The following is a 19,039-nucleotide window of genomic DNA, read 5'->3' as shown; positions in this document are numbered from 1 at the left end:
TTTACAACAACAGCCGGAGGGATCTTCTGTATATACACATGAACTCTGCTCATTTTCTCACTGCGTGTAAATCAAGAAGAAAAAAAAAAGAATGGTTTCAAGCCAATATCGTCTCCAGTCTCAACTAAGAAGGGTTCTTTATTTATTCAAAAATTCAGACTTTTAAGGACATTTAAAGCCAAAAAATTAAGCAGAAATCTACTCAATTCGAATGTATGCACTATGTAGCTGAACCAAAGTGCCGTACATAAATAGACATAAACATCTAAAAACATGAGGCGCAATGAGCAAAGGAAACAAACAAACTATTAAATCCATAAATAATAAAATGCTACATTTATAATGCACTTAAACGCAACATTGTTTAATGATTGAATAATGTACAATATATGAAATAACTTTTAGCAAATCTTCTGGACTACAGTTAAATTTAATTTAAGTTCTATGCAAGGTTTTGTGAGTTATATCAAGCGGCAACACAATATACTGGAAGATAAAATGAGGAACCACTAGATGGCACTGTATGACAACAGAATGCTGCTACAGTACAAACGTGGTAGTTTGAAAATGTTATTTCGAAATTCACACAGCTGTGGGAAATGTCTGTTATGTAAATAGTTTATAGGTATGACCGTAAGAAGATGGATGACAGACTGCTGTTGTCAATGATCCAGCCTCACTACAATAAATGTGAAAGTTTTAGAAGCGGTGAAACAAGCACGAAATTGCCCGACACCCTTCATTTCCACAATGTAAAGAATACCAGCAAAATGAGTTGCTGTTGGCTGCCATGGGGAAAGAACTGTATGCTGGCTTCTCTGGTCGGGATTGTTTCTCTGCCTCTCTCTCGCTCTCTCTCTCTCCCTCTTTCAGACTCTGAATCAGCAGGTCCCTTCGGTAAACAAGGCAGAGTGATTGTTGGATTTGCATATTCCTGAATAAATTATATTGCATTTCTGCGATAAGCAGTGCACTACTGTTTGCTAGCTTTTCCTCCTCCTTTTTCGGCCTCCTCTCGTCTTTCCTACACCATTCACGCGTGCTGCCACGAATTAACCCTGATCATGAGGGACCCCGCCGAGTGAGAAAGTGCTGCTCAAAATTCATGTTTTCAGTGGTAGGAAAAACCGTGCCATTGGCCCCCGGTGGGGGCCCAGACTGCCAACTACGTGGATGGTTAATCAGGACTGATAATGATGCATGCCAATGTCCGCCACCAAGGACAAGGATGGCAGCCACGCTCAATGGTGAGAGATGGGGGTAGAAAGCCTGGGAGGACAGGAGGTGGAGATTAAAGAGACTTGAGCCACAGAGAATGGAGACAGTTAGAGATGGGGGTGGAGAGGAGAAATTGAGGATGAGTAGTGGAGAGGAGGGGACTCCCAAAGACGAGTCTATGAAGGATTGCAATAAGAGAAAGTCTGAGGCTATTTAATGTGGGTGCAAATTGCTATTTTGCGTGTGTGTGTGTGTGTGTGTGTGTGTGTGTGTGTGTGTGTGTGTGTGTGTGTGTGTGTGTGTGTGTGTGTGTGTGTGTGTGTGTGTGTGTGTGTGTGTGTGTGTGTAGTCAGACAGGCATATGGATATGTGTGCATATTCACCTAAGTGAGTTTAACAGGGGGCTGGGGAACGTGGTTCTTAATATGAGCACATCTACAGACTATAACCCCTTTTTAATTACAGCCTTGGCATGCTAAAGAAGCAAGCACAAGAAGAAAAAAAAAATCCTCCATTAAAACCGCATGTAGGCCTCAGCCCTTTTCCCCCATCAGTTCAGCTGATGACTGCTTTTTCTACTCCTCAGCACCCCCCCGCCTTGATTCCCCCTCACTTCCTTAGGAGAATTGGGCTGGTGGTATTTTGGCTGTGAAAAGGAAACCATCGGACGGCAGGGGCATGAATATTCCAAATGACTAATGTTGCACATGCTTATTTTTGACATATCTGGCTTCCGCAGGGAAATAAAACACTTCTAATGCAGGGGGACCATCTGTTATCTGTTGCTGGTGTTTCAGAGCAGGCGGATTCGGTGCGCACGCTCACGCGCACAAAAAACACACACAGGCGCACAGACACGCGCGCAGGCAGGCAGACAGATCGACACATTCTCACACAGCGGGAGGCGTACGTAGACAGTGAGACACATGCGCACACACATGTACCAACAGCAGAATCCTTCGGGAGCATGCACAACAGACAGGCTCTAAACTCCTATACAAATTGAACGCTGCTTTTTTTTTTTTTTTTTTATTTACTGTGTTTGTCAAATGCTGTAAATCTTAGGTTGTAGGTGACAGGGAATGCACACACTTTTTTTTTATGCTGGCCATAAATACCTGGGCCTGTCTCCTCGTGGCAGCTGGAGCGGGATAATATGCTGGTGGCGAGAAGAGGGAGGGAGGGGAGGGGGGTGGGGGGGGGGGTAAACCAGCTGCATCACAACAAAACACGAGACGCTGGAAAAGCAGCCTTCTGCACCGGCCTCGAATCTGCATTAAGTGCGTTCTCACTCCGATTTGTCTGAAACTATGGCCAAAGGAATAGGTGAATGAGGTATGGTAAACAAAGCTCCCTCATGCGCAGATAATCTGTTTGTTATTTTCAGACAATTGCCAAGCTTCTGGGTATGCTATAATACTTCTACTGAAACAATAAAATGTTTTGGATAGCTAAATTTGTGACTGAATTTCCTGTTAAGGCTTCTGCCTGTTCGATTTCATCTTGAAAGTTATGTCTTAAAAAAAGGCTCCCGGGTTTATCATGCATCTCACAAATGATATGCAGTATATAATCTTTGTACGCGTCTACGAAAAGTCACTGTGCCTGAAGTCCACTTATAGGTACCCTGTAGTAACAAAGCTAAAGCTTACTAAAATATGCTACACTACTACCATCACGGTATACATTGTCTTAACCTGAGAAAAGCTCAGTTTTTACACTATTTCCATATTATGCAGTATGTGTCCTCATATCCTGTGTATGAGGTCGCAAAAGTGAAGAAAGTTTGTCATATCCCTCACTTGCTTGCTCCACCTTTTAGCAAATGTGAGCTTACACTGGCGAATGAGAGACGTTCCCTTCATGACATCATGCGGGGAAATAACCACCCACTTTGGTAGTAGATACTCACGGTGAGACCCCTCCCCGCAGGTCGATAAAAAATGACAAAGATCCCTGATACACTGAATAAATTCATCATATCAAAAAGCGTAACAATTGGCAGGTGACAGCGTTAGTTACTTGGAAGTAACTGTTTGGTCGTACATGTCGTTACAAATATATCTAGACATAACTGCACGAACTAAACAAAGATACAAGGTAACAAAAACGGACTCTGCAAGAAAAGCCATAGGGCGGACACCCGCCCAATCTGGCCACACCGATCTCCTTCCCCAAGAACGATGTGGAGTCGGAGTGGACAGACACAGCTCATTGTACACACACAGAAACATCCTGTTCTCAGTAGAGACACTAGAGGGACTTTTAGACTGGCTGAAACTCTGAACCAAAGCTGGATTTTTTATTTTTTTTTTTTACTTCAACTATTCTAGATTCTAAAGGAAGGTTGAAAACCTCTCACCAAACCTTGGTCCAAACCTTTACAGTGAAGTCACAACGCTGGCAGACATACCCACTTAAAAAAAAACCCAAAGGTAGTTTCTCTGGCATGATACAGATTCTAAAAAAGTCTTGTCAAGTTTTCTGCAAATCTAAATCAGAGACCCTCAAAAAGCAAAACCAAACCCTTGAGGCCCCTTCTTGAGATCTCTGGCCCCGGCCGAGACTGTTCTGGCCCCTGATGTTGGAAACCACTCCTGACGGGCAAAATAAGAGGAAGTAGTAGACGAGACACTAAATCAAATGAGCAGATGAGTGGTGTGGTTTACTTCAAGCCTCAAGTACACGTATTCAGAGTTGGATTTCCAAACATTGATTTTAGCCTTTAAAAACTACAAAAGTAGCGCCTATGTGTGCTTTGTTGTGTAACTTATGTGGTCACGTGATTTCCCTGGTTTTGTCCTTGTGCTGGACACTTTACCACATTGCACCATTAGGAGACAAGTTTTCAAACTTGCTTGAGGATCGAGGCTGAGTGATAAAAATGCAGAAAAACACCTCAACAACTCTGCTGACTGTATGAGTGGAATATGGGTCAACTAAAATACACAGTGCAAGTTCAAAAGCCAAAGAATCCACGGATGGATTTCGGTGCTTGAGTGTTCCTGTAGACTGATAAACTATCTATCACAACAACTGGTAGTTCTGATAATTAAGTGAGTAATTAGTTAGTTAAAACCGTCCTGATACACTTTATGTATTTGTGACTCCAGAAGAGTAAAAAATAACACTATAGCAGGGACAACTAATCACTCCACCACCCCTTCACAATCACAAAAATAAATGTACATTCTTTGCCATTCAAGCGAGTGTCCATCATAGAGCGCTTTTCAAAAGCTTAGTTTGTTACTTTACCTTCACAGCATTATCTCGCTTTCAAATAGAGCAAGGACAAAAGCAAACTGAAGTAGTTTTGCTGCAACAACTAATTATTTCTAAGTAGTCCCGTTGTCCTAAAAAGGTAAGAGGATGGTGTTGGCAGCCTGTCTGTGCTACTTGATTATCCTCTCCTAGGTGAGCTATTTTTTGCCAAGAACAGACACTTTGTGTTTCATCCTTGTACTTTAATTTCAGGGAAGCAGCACAAATTCTCTAAACACAGTGCAATTACGCACACTGTAGCTGATCCATTGTGGATACCCCGGTAAACTCGTATGACTCTGGCATCGGGCGGAATAAGCTCACGAGCCTATCCACTCCGGTGTGGAGGGTATAAACAAAGTTGCGACACAATAAAAACACTTATTTAACTCCAGAATTGAACTCACTTGTGTATGCAGTGTAATAATCAAACTTAGAGCGAGTAGAGGTTGTTGGCCCAGCAGCGTGGATGACGAAAAGGCGGGGTTTTACATAGAGTCGGTCACAGGAGGAGTGCATGCGGAAAGGAGGGCGGCCGGGTTTAATAACTTACCGCTGTCAGCTGCCTTTAAGTGCGGATCTTCACCCACAAGACTGCCTGCTGCACTCAGTCTGTCTTTGATCTATGAGCATATAATGGAAGCAGAGAGGGAGGAAGAAACACGGTCAAAGATCTATACACTTGGAAGACCTTGGGTATCACCTGCATTAATGTATAAAGAGGCAGCAAAGGCCGGCGTGTGTATGCGCGCGCTACACAGAAAGCGATTTTAAAAGATCATTTCAAGCTCAAGCCCATGACTCTAATATGCACCTCCCAGCAGACACTGACGACACTTGATGTTTGGAAACACAAGGTTCCTTTCTGTGTTCTCGGAGGCTCCCAGGAGCCTCTGAAAGACAGTTTAATGATGAAAGACAACATGCCTGGATGCTACTGTTCTGTTTTAGGTCACAGGGGAGAAGCAGGCGAAGCCAAAACAATTTTGGGTCTTTAATTTTCTTGCGGAGACGCCACGTTCATTTAAAGGGATTCAGCTCAGTCTGGATGCTCACCTTGAGGAAGGTTTTAGGGGGGAGATAATCACCAAATCCCTGCTAGAGTAAACATTCTTGACTGTTAAGCTGCGGCTGTAAAATACTGATAGAGCAAATATCAAAATATTGATGTTTATCTGGTGCCGGGATTCTACCTGAGGATAGAAAAATGTGTTATTTCAGTTGTGCTATATCCCAGTGTTGATGCTCGTAGGCATTCTGTGTTAAAGAGAACAATAAAACATTGTGCAGAAACACGCATTCTTTCTGTAGCTGAGGAAGACTAAATATGACAAGATTCCCACATATGGGACAAAGGAAGCATGGGTCTGATTTGATGACTTGTCGCATGCTGCATGCTGTCACTGGAAACCAGACTGTAAACTCAACTGTGCGAGTGAGAGGCGTCGCCGAATGCAATGTGACTCACCACCTCTGAGGAGAACAAAAAACCTCGCCGAAGATCGCGGTGACATCTCATGCAGTATTTGCGGTTCGGGATTATTTTTGACAGATTGGACTGAGCACAAATGTGAGAATTGTCACGCCAAGAAGAAGTAAATAATAAAAAAAACAACAACAACTCAACACCACAACCCTTAAAAGAATACTGAGTTTACAGAGTTTGACAAGCGTTTTAAAAAAGTACAAATTATTGGCGTGCAGGTGAGCTTTGGTAAGAGTGGTTTTTTTTTTTGCCTGTTTTGAAATGACGACAACAACAACGCGTCCGTTTATGAGGGGTCCGCAACCTCTGGATCCACATGTGGCTCTTTAGCCCCTCTGTAGTGGCTCCATGAAGCTCAGTTTATTACATTTACACAACACAGTATTTTCAAAAGGACTCTCACCTCTTGGCAAAAAGGGGATTTAAGAAAGGTAAAGGTGAAATGGGGAAAGCGGCTAAAACCACAAGAATTGGGACCAAAAAAAATTAGAGAATGGCTTAAAAAAACCTTAAACAGAGTCAAAACTGTTAAAACAACTTAAATGTAAAAATTGTCGACAAAAAAATGCTGAAAAAGAAGTGAACCTGCTAAAACCAGGTACGAAAACAGGTCAAACGGAATGCAGTGTTTACCATCCTGAATTGTAATTGAAACTTCATAAATGCAACATAAGCTACAGCTGTATGTGTTTAAAAACCAAAATGAAGCTTACAGACAGCTTATAAAGTTTCATATGTAAAGGTTAAGCATGTGCTGAGTCTCCCGTTAAACTTGAATTGTTGGAAACTAACAAAAAATGGCTCTTTTGATTAAAAAGGTTGCAGATCCCTGCTCTGTATGTCCGAAACAGTGCCAGAAAAACAAACCGCAGCAGTGTTCAACATATTCCTGCTTTAAAATCTCCCACCTTTACCTCTTCACCCACCAGTACCAAACCAATTACAAGAGTTTAGACTTGAGCGGGTCTACCACGAACGTCAATATAAAAGCAGAAATAAATTCAATCAACTCAAGGAAGCAGAAAGAGAAAATCTAAATCAACTGTTGCCAGACTTCCCAGGAGGTGGTTCCAAATCCATCGCTATCAACAGACTGTATGTGCCACTCTCCAAATGCATTATTCAACATATTCTTTATAGATTCATTGAATACATCGCCTGCGTGTTGCTCAAAATGCGTTTGCTGTTGTTATTCAGTTGTATGAAAACATTATTTCTCGGTGGCGGTGTTTAAAACCACACCTATGGCTGCTGTGTTACTGTTATTTGAGGTCAGGTTACTTCTAGAAAAACATATCAGTATGACAACATTGCAATTAATACACATATTATAATACAAATAAGGAAATAGCACCTGCCGCAAATACTCGAAAAGAGTTGTTTCTTATCAGTCCATTAGATTTGCTGTGATAGGGTCATCTCTACCGACAATAACAAGTTATGAATATAGCTCCTGTCTTGTATTTAATTACCAATAAAAACTTACTTAAGTTTTGGGAAAACTAGCAAACTGTTTCGTCTGTGAACCCGTGGTGCCACATATGGCTCTTCGGCACCTCTGCAGTGGCTCCTTGCAGCTTTCACAAAGCTGTGTGCACAGCAGACACTTTTTCCAAAGGCACTCAAGCTGACAAATGTGACACTTAATTAGATAGTTTGATCGTTCAGCTTCTGAAAATCAACATCATTTGCCACACATGGAACTTGCACTTGACTACAATGGACTTCTGAGTTTTAACACTAGGTGGAGTTTGAACAATTTAGCGTCTCAACAAAATTAGTGATGGAAAGAAAATCTGGTTTCTGGTGAACAAACACGTCCCGAGTAGCTCTTATAGGTGCCAGCGTATCTCTCATTTAAACATGTTTTAACCTGATTTCATTCACTTTCAGAATGCTTTGCATTACCCAGTGGAGCAGCTTTTTGTCGTAAACATGTAAAGTTGCAGCAGTATTGTATGTACTAATACAACATAGACATACATACAGGCCCACCAAAGTCAAAATATTAGATTAGGATATGAGACTAAGATGGTTTTCCTTTAAATAATTATTCTGGCAACCCAATTATTCAATATGAACATGGGTTAATATCGATAAATTGCATATTAATTAATGCGTCCAGATTAACCTGAATATCTTTTCACAAAATGACAGTGCTGCCGACATTTATTGAAGCAAAACTTTATGTGCCAACAGTCCAACTGACATCAGAAGTCTGTAATTTCACAATATTCACCCCAGACATTGAGAGAAAACTATATGATCGCTCCAAGTTTTGCCGCAACCATCCCCTTTAATTAAAATGACTAGAGACTCTCATTTAGCTTTGAAAATAAGGTTCCAGTGTTGTTTTGATGTCTGCTTCTTACTCATAGTAAGGTATAGTTGGAGTTCAGAGGGTACCAAACCTTTCAATGGAAGGAAAGAAACTTCAAGACAAATATTAGGTCAGAATGACACAGAATTTGACCATTCTGTAGTATCGGTTTCTGTCATTTTCAATACATATACAAATACAGATTTTCTGTCATAATACCAATCATAATTACAAAATGAAATACTGAAAACATTTTGTATTCATCATTAACGAACCAACTGCAATACATTCAGTTAAGGTTGACCTGTGTTTGTGCTTTAGGTGTGACTGTGTGCAGAGGTTTGTCTCAGGGTTTACCCTGTGCGACCTCCTCCTGTGAACCCTGCTCTCACCCAGTATCAGCTGCTAACGGATGAAAGGATCAAACTGGTATAAAAGATGGATGAATGAAAGATTGTTCATGCATGATATATATTGCAGGATAAGAGGCATGCATTCATGTCTCGGGGAGGAAAGGCAAGATGGAAGGTAAGTAAACACCCGGCAATAGATCTGAGTGTCCTTGATTGTTGCGCTGCATCTGCTATGTAATAGTGTCCATTTTTGGTCGACTACATTACAGGAGTGTTCCAAATAGCTGAAGTCGATGTGACAATAGTCAATGCACTGCTGGCTACGATAGCCTCAACAAAACACGCCTCCTGCATGCATTGTGACACTAGGAGAGGCAGAAATAATGGAGGCATCACTTCAAGCGAAGTCCTCGCCGTCTACCTATCTTTTCATGTGCACATCATCCTCCAGTTCTTGTTTGTGTCTGAGAACGAGACACTGGCAGAGTAAAGCCTTCAAGCAGCCAAATACGCTGCTCTCAGAAATCAGCCGGCACAAGAAAACAGAGGCTCGCTCTTGAAAACTGTCTGCCTTTGAAGGATCTTTATTCGACGTTCCCCGGCTGCCGGAGACGCGTGTTACCGCTTAGACATACAATGGGAGCACCGCGGGTATTTGTCCACCGAGAGCTGGGCCCGGTAAATGAAAAGAGGGGCACACGTACCCAGGAAGCGACTAATTAATTGACAAGCAGATATTTCTGAATTTCTAATCATCAAACAGACTTCATTTTGTTCCCCCACCACCATCCACGCCAGCCCATCTTCCCAGGCGACTTACTTAAGAGACTTATCTTATAAATACAGCCCTAATCAAAATAAATGACTAAAAGCTCTAAGGGAGTTGAAGGCTATACACATTTACATCAGAGGAACTGATGCAATTTAAACAGCCGCCTGTGCACCGCTGACTTAAGGTTCAAATCTCAGAGAATCCTACCTTATGTAATACTTCCAGTGCTTTTTGTGTTGTTGTCGAGTTTGGCAGACCTATATTCATGACAGCCAAGTAGGAGAGACACTGCCTCCTTCTCGGATGGTGTTATGTTGAATTCCCACAGCTGCATGCTCCGTTGGAGATGGTGTCACTTTTACAGGATTTTTTCTTCATATTTAACGTGTCACATGGTTTTTGTCTGTTTGAGCACACAGTGCGTGTGTGCTCATTGCCTCCGTGTATATCTGTGTGGTAAACCCATCTTGCCGCATTTGTTTACTGCTTAATATTCCTCGCTCCCGTTTTGCAGTGGGTAGATATTGTGAATAAAATGTACCAGTGACTGGTTTTAACTGCTAGAGGCTTATGGGGTTCTGTTATAGCCGGTCAGTGATGTCTAGCTAAGAAGAAGGGAAGCGCGGTGATGGATGGATCGTCAAATTATATTTTACCGCCACAAAGCCCAATTCAACAGACTGCACTGACTGCGAAGCCGCAGCGCGCAGTGTATAAAACCCCAACAGCTCTGCGTTAATTTAAGGAAAGCCGTTAGAGAAACTCAATAGACGAGCTTTAGCTGTACCAGAGTCAAATTCAGGCTTTATGTGGAGACTGCAGGGTTTATGGCACAACTCCTGTCTCTGCAGAGGGATCGAGTTTAATGGTAAATGTGGCAGCAGCACAGTGTTTGCTGAGCCCTGCCTCGTGACACTGTTGCTAATGCAAACTGAACTCGACTGCGACATTTCTGGGAAGCCTCTGCTGAGTTTCACTTTTGTGCAGGAGTGCAGAGTGGAGGGTCGATACGGACCCTGCACAGACTGTCTGAGGAGTTCAGCATTCAGCTGACCCAAGGCTTCGTACCTTCAAGGTAAAGAGAGGTTGCTGTTTGATGCCTTCCAAAGCAAGTCCCTACAACTGTTATCAAGAATGACAAAGCATTTCAAGAAGGCAACAAAATCACCAAAACACTTGGTGGCCTAGTATTAATTTTTGTCGTTTGTTGAAAACGTTCAAAATGAAGCCGCAAAACTACTCAAGGTAGCCATGCTGGCCATCTAAACAAAGTGTGACCACTGTGTTCTACATGCACTAACATATAAAACACACAACAGCACTAGCAACCCAAAATGAACACTAAATAGTTTTTATTATTTCTGCAGTTGTCGTGTGAACGGACACCGTTTTCAAAAAGTAGCAGTGTAAACGCAAAACGCAAAACAAAAACGATGCATTTTCACTTGTCCCATTAACAGGGTCTAATAAACTTTCAAAACACTGTGACAAACAGTGTAAAGTGTTTTAAACAATTAAAACAAAAAGCCAAATAAGCGAAGTCAATTTTCCATTTAGATTCGAAACAATAAGTGCGGAGAAAAACAGCGATGATAAACTATGGCGTGATTTCCCATTGGATTTGTTTAACTTGGCCATGTCTGAGGATGTGATGCTGGCAGCATTTTAAGAGTAGATCAAGACAGCAGAGACAGTGTGCGGTGGTGTAAAGTGTGCATATGTGCGCCTGGGAGACGGCGTGTGTCCTCTGCGAGAGGTAAAATAATGACAGGCGAGAACGGATGGCTGGTGACGCGCTGACGAGGAAAGCGCCACATATTTAGGGCCTCAGGCTGGGCAGCTGTGAGAAAACTTCTTCCCCCCCCCCCCCCCCCCCCCCCATCCTTTATCCCCTGGTTTCCTCCTCCGTCTCCTCCCCCTCCCCAGCACCCCCCGCGACACTGTTCAAACAGAGGACAAAGAAGCCCTGAGTGGTTTTCTTTTTTCCGATCCCATATGTGGCTGCTGGCACTTTCCTCTTCTGTATCTGAAGCTCGCAACGAGAAGAGTGACTGAGTGAGTCATGGTGATTTTAACGAGTCAATCTTTTGATTAATTTTAATGGCACTTCCTAACAAAATCCTCCACTAGGAGAAGATGTTCCTGTCTGATAATACACGTTATCATGTTTTATTTCTCGGGATGAGCAGAAACGATGTTTGATACAGAGAGAGATTACAATTGCAACTCCAGTGGCACATTTCAAACCTTTTTACTGCGTGAGTCACGTCTTCTGGAAAACCAGGTTTAGACTTTAAATGGCATAATAGGGTCAAAACGATGCATTTGTTGGTTTCTGAGAGAATCTCTGTGTTGGAGAGAGCAGCAGCAGCAGCAGCAGCAGCAGCAGCACCAGCAGCAGCTTGTTTTAGCAGACTACTTGACTTTGAAAATGGTAAGCAGTATCTTTCATGGACATATGGCATATTCATATTTCAGTTTGTTTGATGAAAACACACACATTCTACAAAAAGGGAAAAGAACACACACAAGCACAATTATTTTTTCATACATCACTGGCACCCTTTGCTACATTCTGGGACCCAAGTTCAGACAAGAGATGGAGCCAATTAAGGTGTCTTCATTTAAATAAAAAGCGGCACTCCGCCGTGCGAGCGAGTCTGTGTGTGTGTGTGTGTGTGTGTGTGTGCGTGCATATTTGGGTGGCTATCAGCTGTGAGAAAAATGGCAGCTTGCGTGACGCCGTAACACTTTCAGGTCATGCCAGTTGGCTTCAGACGACGTGCCACAGCGGTGGGATCCAGACAGAGCAGGAGCACGAAAGTAGAGGAGCGGAAGAGGAGAGCATGGCAGGCAAAGGACTACCACTTCAACATCAAACGAATGTTGTCACAACAGAGCAAGAGAGCCACCCCTTGCAACTCTGACACCACTCAGCTGCTCGTCACACTGAGCAACGCAAGGCGGAAACCTACTGTAAGTCAAGCAAGCGCAGTGTTTTTTAAATAAGAGAAGGAGAGAGCGAGAGAGAGAGAGAGAGAGAGAGAGAGAGAGAGAGAGAGAGAGAGAGAGAGTGTGTGGCGGCGACAAAGTGAGCACACTGTAGGGTTGTCAAATCTACGTAAATGGCATGGAAAGGCAGCATTTTCTCATCTATCCATGAAATTGAATGTTGGGGAGGGAAATGAAGTGTGTCTTCCAATGACAGCAAAGGCATCCATTGAAAGCTTGCTCTTCAGAGATTTCACGCTGAGAGGTTGGCACAAGAGTTTGAGCAGCACTGAAAGGATCAACACAAGTGATTATTTGCTCGCATTATTGCCAAATGTATGGTTTCAGTTCTCGTACCGGTGTTGTGCCTGCGTGAAAGGGATGCCTGAGAGTCAGCTTTTAAAAAAAAGAAAAAGGCAAAGCTTTTCAAGAAGTCCATTTATCCATCTTCTGAAACCTTTTTCATCTAAATTAATGTTGCAGGCAGCTGATCGTAGGGACACTCTGGACAGATCGCCAGTCTACAATAACCACACGCACAAACATTCACAAAAACGAAGCTAACAACAGCACTCAAGACATGCAGAAGGAGAATATCCAAACTCCACGAAGTCTGGAATCAAACTAGAGTCTACCCTGTGTGAGGTTAATATGCTTATGACTTTTCCTCAAGAATCTTGTATTATTATTGAGAGAAAAAAAAACTTTCTTTGAAAAGTTTTTCAATTTATGGAAACATCAAGGTTGGCAAAACGGCAAGAAGCAAAGTTTCTGTGTGCTCTGTAAAGTGGGTAATCACATCATTTAGTGCTATAAATGCTGCAGTCTGTGAAAAAGCAGATTTGCATCCATATGTTGGCATTTTAACTAACAGTATCAGATGGATCAGCAGAAGTTCTGTAGTCATACTAAAATTTAAAGAAGCAGCGGATTGATCAGCAGCCAGACTCTCGGCCGGAGGAGCTGTTGTCTGTGACAGAAGGAAAACGGGAGGGGAAAAGGAGTAGGAGTGTCAGGAGGACAGACCAAAAAGAAAGGCTGTCTCCTAGCAGACGGCGTCGGCGTGTGGGCCTGTCAGTCGTCATCGCGTGCCACTGTGCCTGCGCGACACACTGAAAGTGAGGCAATATACCCCATGAAATATTCACTAAAGTTGTCGTTGCCTAAAAAGGGAGTGGGGGAGGAAAAAATGTGCTGCGATAGATAAATGAAGAGTCCCCCGAATGCTCTTGATGTCGGGCTTGCTTTGGCCTTTTTACAAGAGGGTGCGACGGGGAAACCAGCAGGGGGTTCATTAAATGTTCACACAAATGTACCCCTTACAGCACATCAGGCTCCACCACCAGAGCCCCCAATCCCAAAAATACCCCTCTAATTCAGCTGCACTCTGAAGCGCGCTTTTCGCTACCGCCGATTCCCAATTTTCCGAAAGCGTCTCTCTGTTTTCATTGTCGATTTTCAATGGGAATGTAGCATAGTGTCAAAACACTTAGTTAGTTGCTGTTATTGTGGGGTAAATTACAGACCGTGCATTCAAGGCTTTCAACCGGGGTTGCACTTTAACATTTAAACTCAATGACTGGGTATTTACTGCCATCATAACCAAAGAAATCTATTTGCAAATATCACCAACCTCTGACAGAGCATAAGGACAGTCTTTCAGTACTTTCTCCTGACATGAAAACAAAACCCAGAAATCTGGATCATGGAAAAGATCAGAGCAGGGAGAAGTTGACGTGCGAGGTTTTGGGTGGGATGCACAAATACTTACATGAGCACATGTGTCCAGTAACTAAGGCCAGCAGCAATCTGGCAACCCGTCTGACAAGGCAAGGAAGGGCAGGTTCAAGTCATAATAAAATTAGGGGGGAAAAAGGACAGAATAATTAGCTCCTAATTAGGTGGCATAAGTGATTCGGTGATTCGTTAGCCACGTTTGCTTTCGAAACGGAAATCGCTGTCATGGCCACTGTATTCGTGACGGCCATGGTTGCCAGGATATGCATTATGTGGGGGACGAAAGCACGGTGTGGAGTGTGGAATGAAAACACGCCATTAAGCTGCTACAGCTACTGCGCAAGGCTTCAGCGTAACACAATTACACCCAGTCCCTTTGTGTCTGCATGAAAAGGTCACCACTGTCACCAGCCTTATTGTAGTACATTCTCTCATGCACTGATCAGAACGTTTGATTGAGGAATATAAAAGACTCAATGGTGCTGCATATAATTGAGCGGAACGTATGCCTTTAAGATCTGACAAAGATACTTGATTATTCACTGAAGAGTGAGAAACCAAAAGGTACGGGAAATCAAATGCTCAGTTCACAACCTTTTGACATCACGCCGGTGAAACGCAAAGCACAAGCTTGTCTGCCGTTCCATTTGTATATTATGATGGACCTATCAACTTTAACACGCCAGTAGAAAACCTAAGAGACCAGCGCAGCTTCCCTTTTCCTGCTGCATGGGTAAAATGACAGAAGAAAACAGCAACGTGTGGCTAATACAGTAAAGGGAATGCTTCTTTCCGTGTCCGTGAGACATTTATAATGTACCTTGACAAACTCTCGAGTAAAATGCAGGAAACAAATAACTATTTGTGGTCACTCACAAGCTCAGGAGGGAGCAGGACTATTTTGTATCGGTACAATGACAGTTTGAAGGATGTACTCAAAGCTTTCAGTACTTATTTGCTCCATGTCCATAAATAAATAACACAATAACCACAGCAGGACTAAAACGCTATCTTCTCTGCCCTGTGTTCAGTTAAAAGAAACACTTGTCACTTGTAATCTCTCGAGGTTCACTGAAAATTAACACCTGCAAACCCCCAAGGGTCATTATGGGACACTTGGGTTGACTAACGCCTGGACACCAAGGTGAAGTTAAATAAAATAAAAAAGTCAATGCATTTCAAAGGCAAAACCCCTTGGTTTCGTTTGGTTTCTTCTATTTCACTCCTGTCCGTTTTATTTTATTTCTGGCATGTTAAGCCTTTTCTTGTTATTCCAAAATTGTGGGATTTCAAACTGTAGTTTGTTTGGATTTTTTTTTGGACGGAGAAAAGACAAGCACCCACTTTTCTGAAAGCTAATGGACGATCCAAATAAAGGCTGAAGGAAAATAAAGGCTCAAAGCTGCCTTACCGCAAGTCTTCAAGGGCAATCACACGTTGTGCAAATATTTCCAAGCAATTTAGATTGCCTGGTACTTCTACGGCGCACAAAACAGATCTCTGTTTCATCCAACGTATCAATCACGAGCAAGGCTCACACCGAACTGAACTAAGAAAATATAGAGCGATGGATGCTTTGTCAGATTTTTATGGGGTTGTTTATTGAGTGAGCAGCAGCATCTATCTGCAGTACAACTGGTTTCTCAGGGTGGTAATTTAAAAAGTCAGTCTTGGCAATTCTGATGGCCATCAAATATCAGACCAGTGCTATGACTGCTGACAATGACGGTGCAGACGAAAGCGCTATATTTGGAGTTCATACGTCTTTCACTGGTGTTTTCGTGAAAAGACGTGGAGGGGGAGACAGGACTTTGCCTTATAATTCACATTCTATGATGGAGCAACACCGAGATAAGCCAGGCGGATGGTGAAATCTAATCTGAACCCCAATGTTTTTTGTCTATGGAAATGACTGGCTTCTTATCGGCAGAGTGGGTTATTCGAGCAGATTCTCGCTGTGGCTTAGTGAAGGGACTCAATCACTGCTGCCCAGCGATAGGCCTCACTTTCGTCCTCCCCCCGCTCTCATCTTTTTATCTGGAGGAGCGGAAATGAAAGGATGGTATCGGGTGCTCTCCACATCCTCAGTTCAGGAGATGGAGGGGCGCGGACATTTTCTTTTAGGCCCTGGCTGTCAGCTGAAAACATGTAGTTTATAAAGCGGGCGCTTCGGAGAAATATGCCAGCAATTTAGCGACCCGAATGAACACGGACGGGGGAAAAAAAAAGACAAAAACAGCTAAAGTATCATGAAGTAATTTGTGTGCTGACAGCTACATTTACAACTGTGAAGTAATCAAGCTCTTGCACACTCCGGTTAAAGGAACCCAGTTTTTCTTCATTTTCAGCTTATCTCGGTTTTCTCTTGTCTCGACATTGTTCCTGGAGGACAGCACACAGAGTTAGTGGAGATACCGACGCCCAGTATGGAATTCTCGGCAGCTTTTGTTCAAAAGTATTTTGTGTAAATTGCGTTCAATGCAGGGGTGTCAAATAATTTTCTAGTTCAGAGGCCACATGCAGCCCAATTTCATCATGACTGGGCCGGACCAGTAAAATTGTATTTTCATACTTTATGTTTGACACCCCAGGTTTAATGTATGAAATGAAAGGAATGTGGCACAGACGGGAAGGTTTATTCAATCTTACAGTGAAAATAGTTTTGAGTAAAGCTATTAAATGAAGCACTAAAGGGCTTTACAGAGTTTTGAGCTATTAAACACCGCAAATGTCAGTGATTTACTCCATGGTGCTAAAAGGTGAAATTGGAAAATAACATTACAATCTTGAGATATATGGCCACAGAAATTACTGAGAAAAAAAAAAATAAAATTTAAACAGCATAGGTTCAAGCACTCAGACAAAAGAGGAGCGTGCATTTATAAATATTACTATGACTTTTGTAATGTCTCGTTGATTGAAGGTGCAGTATGTAATGTTATTCAAAGAAAATCAATATAATCCAAACAGATTCACTGAGCGCTGATATCATCTCAAAGGCATTTGTTTTGAGTTTCTGCTCGTGCGGCTACCAAAGTCAGCTGATTATCCAACTTACCTCAGTCAGTTCAGTCTCACATACATGTTCACACCACAAGGTGGTATACTGAGTTACTCCAACAGGCAGCAGAGGAATAGTAAACACGACTAAACAACAGCCCCCACTAGTGGCCCAACATGAAAACTACTTTTTTTTTGTTGTTTTTTTTGTTTTGAATTTCTGTTGTCGTGTACACAGACATCTATTTCAAAACATTGCATGAAAACACAATACTTTTCAAAACAAAAATGATGCATTTTCACTTGAAACATCCTGTAAACAGGGTTTTATAGGTAATTGATTGTTCTCCATAGACAAAAAAAGGCACATTTTTAATCAGAACCGTCGACATGAAACAGCCTCAGTGTGCCAAGCCGTTTTAACCAGCTCGGTTTTATTTTTTTATTCTGGACCACTTTTGATAAATACTGCACCACTTTTGATAAATACTGCAAATCGCAGACATGGAGCATCCCACAAGAGCTGCCATTTTGGACTGTTATTGCCCACTCATCTAACTGAACCCATTTGATGATGATTAAACTCAGATTCTTACGGTTTGAGAATAAAATGTTCACTTCTTTTTCAATATCCCACCCACTAACAGGTGCCGTGATAAAGACAGAATCAGTCAGTCTTCATATTATAGCTGATGGTGTAGCTATGGCTCATGTTAAAGTAGAAATTATCAATGAAACATTGAATCGCAGATGGGAAGGAAGAATGGACAATATATAAATGGAACAAAGAAAAACAAGAAAACCCGGTGGGCTGCGGAATAAAGAATGATGTAGCCCACCTTGACGCTGTCTCCTCTCGTCAGGATGTCCCAGAGTGTGTGTCGAAACTTGGTGAGATCCATTTGATGGCCTTCGCCCAACAAACCCTGGGGGGTAAGAGGAGGGTCATTAAAGCAAACCTTTCATCGAGGAGTGACGAAACAACTCAAACCATGAATTGGTTTAACTGTGAAACAGAAGACAAAGACATTAAGTGTGTACATCTAGAAAATGAATCAAACATGTACTCAAAAATAGCCGCCTTCTTTTCTTTAAAAGGCACTCCCCATATGAGGCTTTGCCTTTTATTGTAAATTCTTAATACGACCTAATACATGGAGAGTACCACAAATGTGCACATCTCCTCAAAAGCATGTATACATCCTGACACATATCTTAGGATGCATACAAGCTTGTAATCTTACATCTAGTGCAGAGTGCCTGCCGGCCCCACAGGTATGGGCTTATAAAAAGTGCATTACATAACTGATAATAAACTGCACATCATCCATCTCCCATTCAGCTCACCTCCCAATAATCTTCGCTGCCATATCTGCTTATCTATTCAAGTCACCCCCTCATTAAATCAGCTTTTACAGGCAAATGGAAGAAGTTTACTGCCTATAGAAGTCAAATATCATTCATCATGAGGAAGGCTGTGGTTAAACAGATATATGCTGCATGTTTTAATTCACTCGGGGACAAAACGCATCATTCCTCCTATCTCAATAAACATAGCCTCCTGCAGTAAAAAAAAAAAGAAAAAAAAAAGGAAAGCGGAAAAAATTGACAAGCGAATTAATCTGCTGCCTTTTCGCCAGCTAAAATGGAAGTCAGTGAGGCGGTGCGTACCGGTAGATGCCCATCAGTCACAGGACCTTGTGCAAGGCCTGAAAAAGCTGACTGTGATGCTGCTGCACGTTGGGAGGTAAAGGATGGTGACAGAGGGGTGGAAGTTGGTTCAGCTTTCAGTGTTTATTCATCTGAAACAGTGTCCCCTGGAAGCCATTTTGGCAGCGATGTATCACAGCAGGCGCTGACCTTTAGATACCATGCACAATTAAGCTAAGCTAATAAACACA

The 19,039-nt window shown here is 42.4% G+C and overlaps 1 protein-coding gene across 2 annotated transcripts in view; it reads right to left on the bottom strand.

Annotated features, from left to right (window-relative positions):
* LOC308123896 (glucosidase 2 subunit beta-like) overlaps nucleotides 1-19,039 on the bottom strand; it is a 141,540-nt gene that overhangs the window by 78,402 nt on the left and 44,099 nt on the right. For both annotated transcript variants that reach the window (XM_080486621.1, XM_080486622.1), the window contains exons 9-10: nucleotides 17,978-18,064; nucleotides 5,033-5,102 (exon numbers count right to left, since the gene is read on the bottom strand). In XM_080486621.1, coding sequence (XP_080342747.1) covers nucleotides 5,033-5,102; nucleotides 17,978-18,064 — 157 coding nt within the window. The remainder of the gene's footprint in view (nucleotides 1-5,032; nucleotides 5,103-17,977; nucleotides 18,065-19,039) is intronic.

The sequence above is a fragment of the Lipophrys pholis genome (genome assembly GCF_963383615.2).
Source record: "Lipophrys pholis genome assembly, chromosome: 18".
Classification (NCBI taxonomy): Eukaryota; Metazoa; Chordata; class Actinopteri; order Blenniiformes; family Blenniidae; genus Lipophrys; species Lipophrys pholis.
The sequence above is the reverse complement of the archived record's forward strand: the minus strand, read 5'-3'. Positions and strand labels throughout refer to the sequence as shown.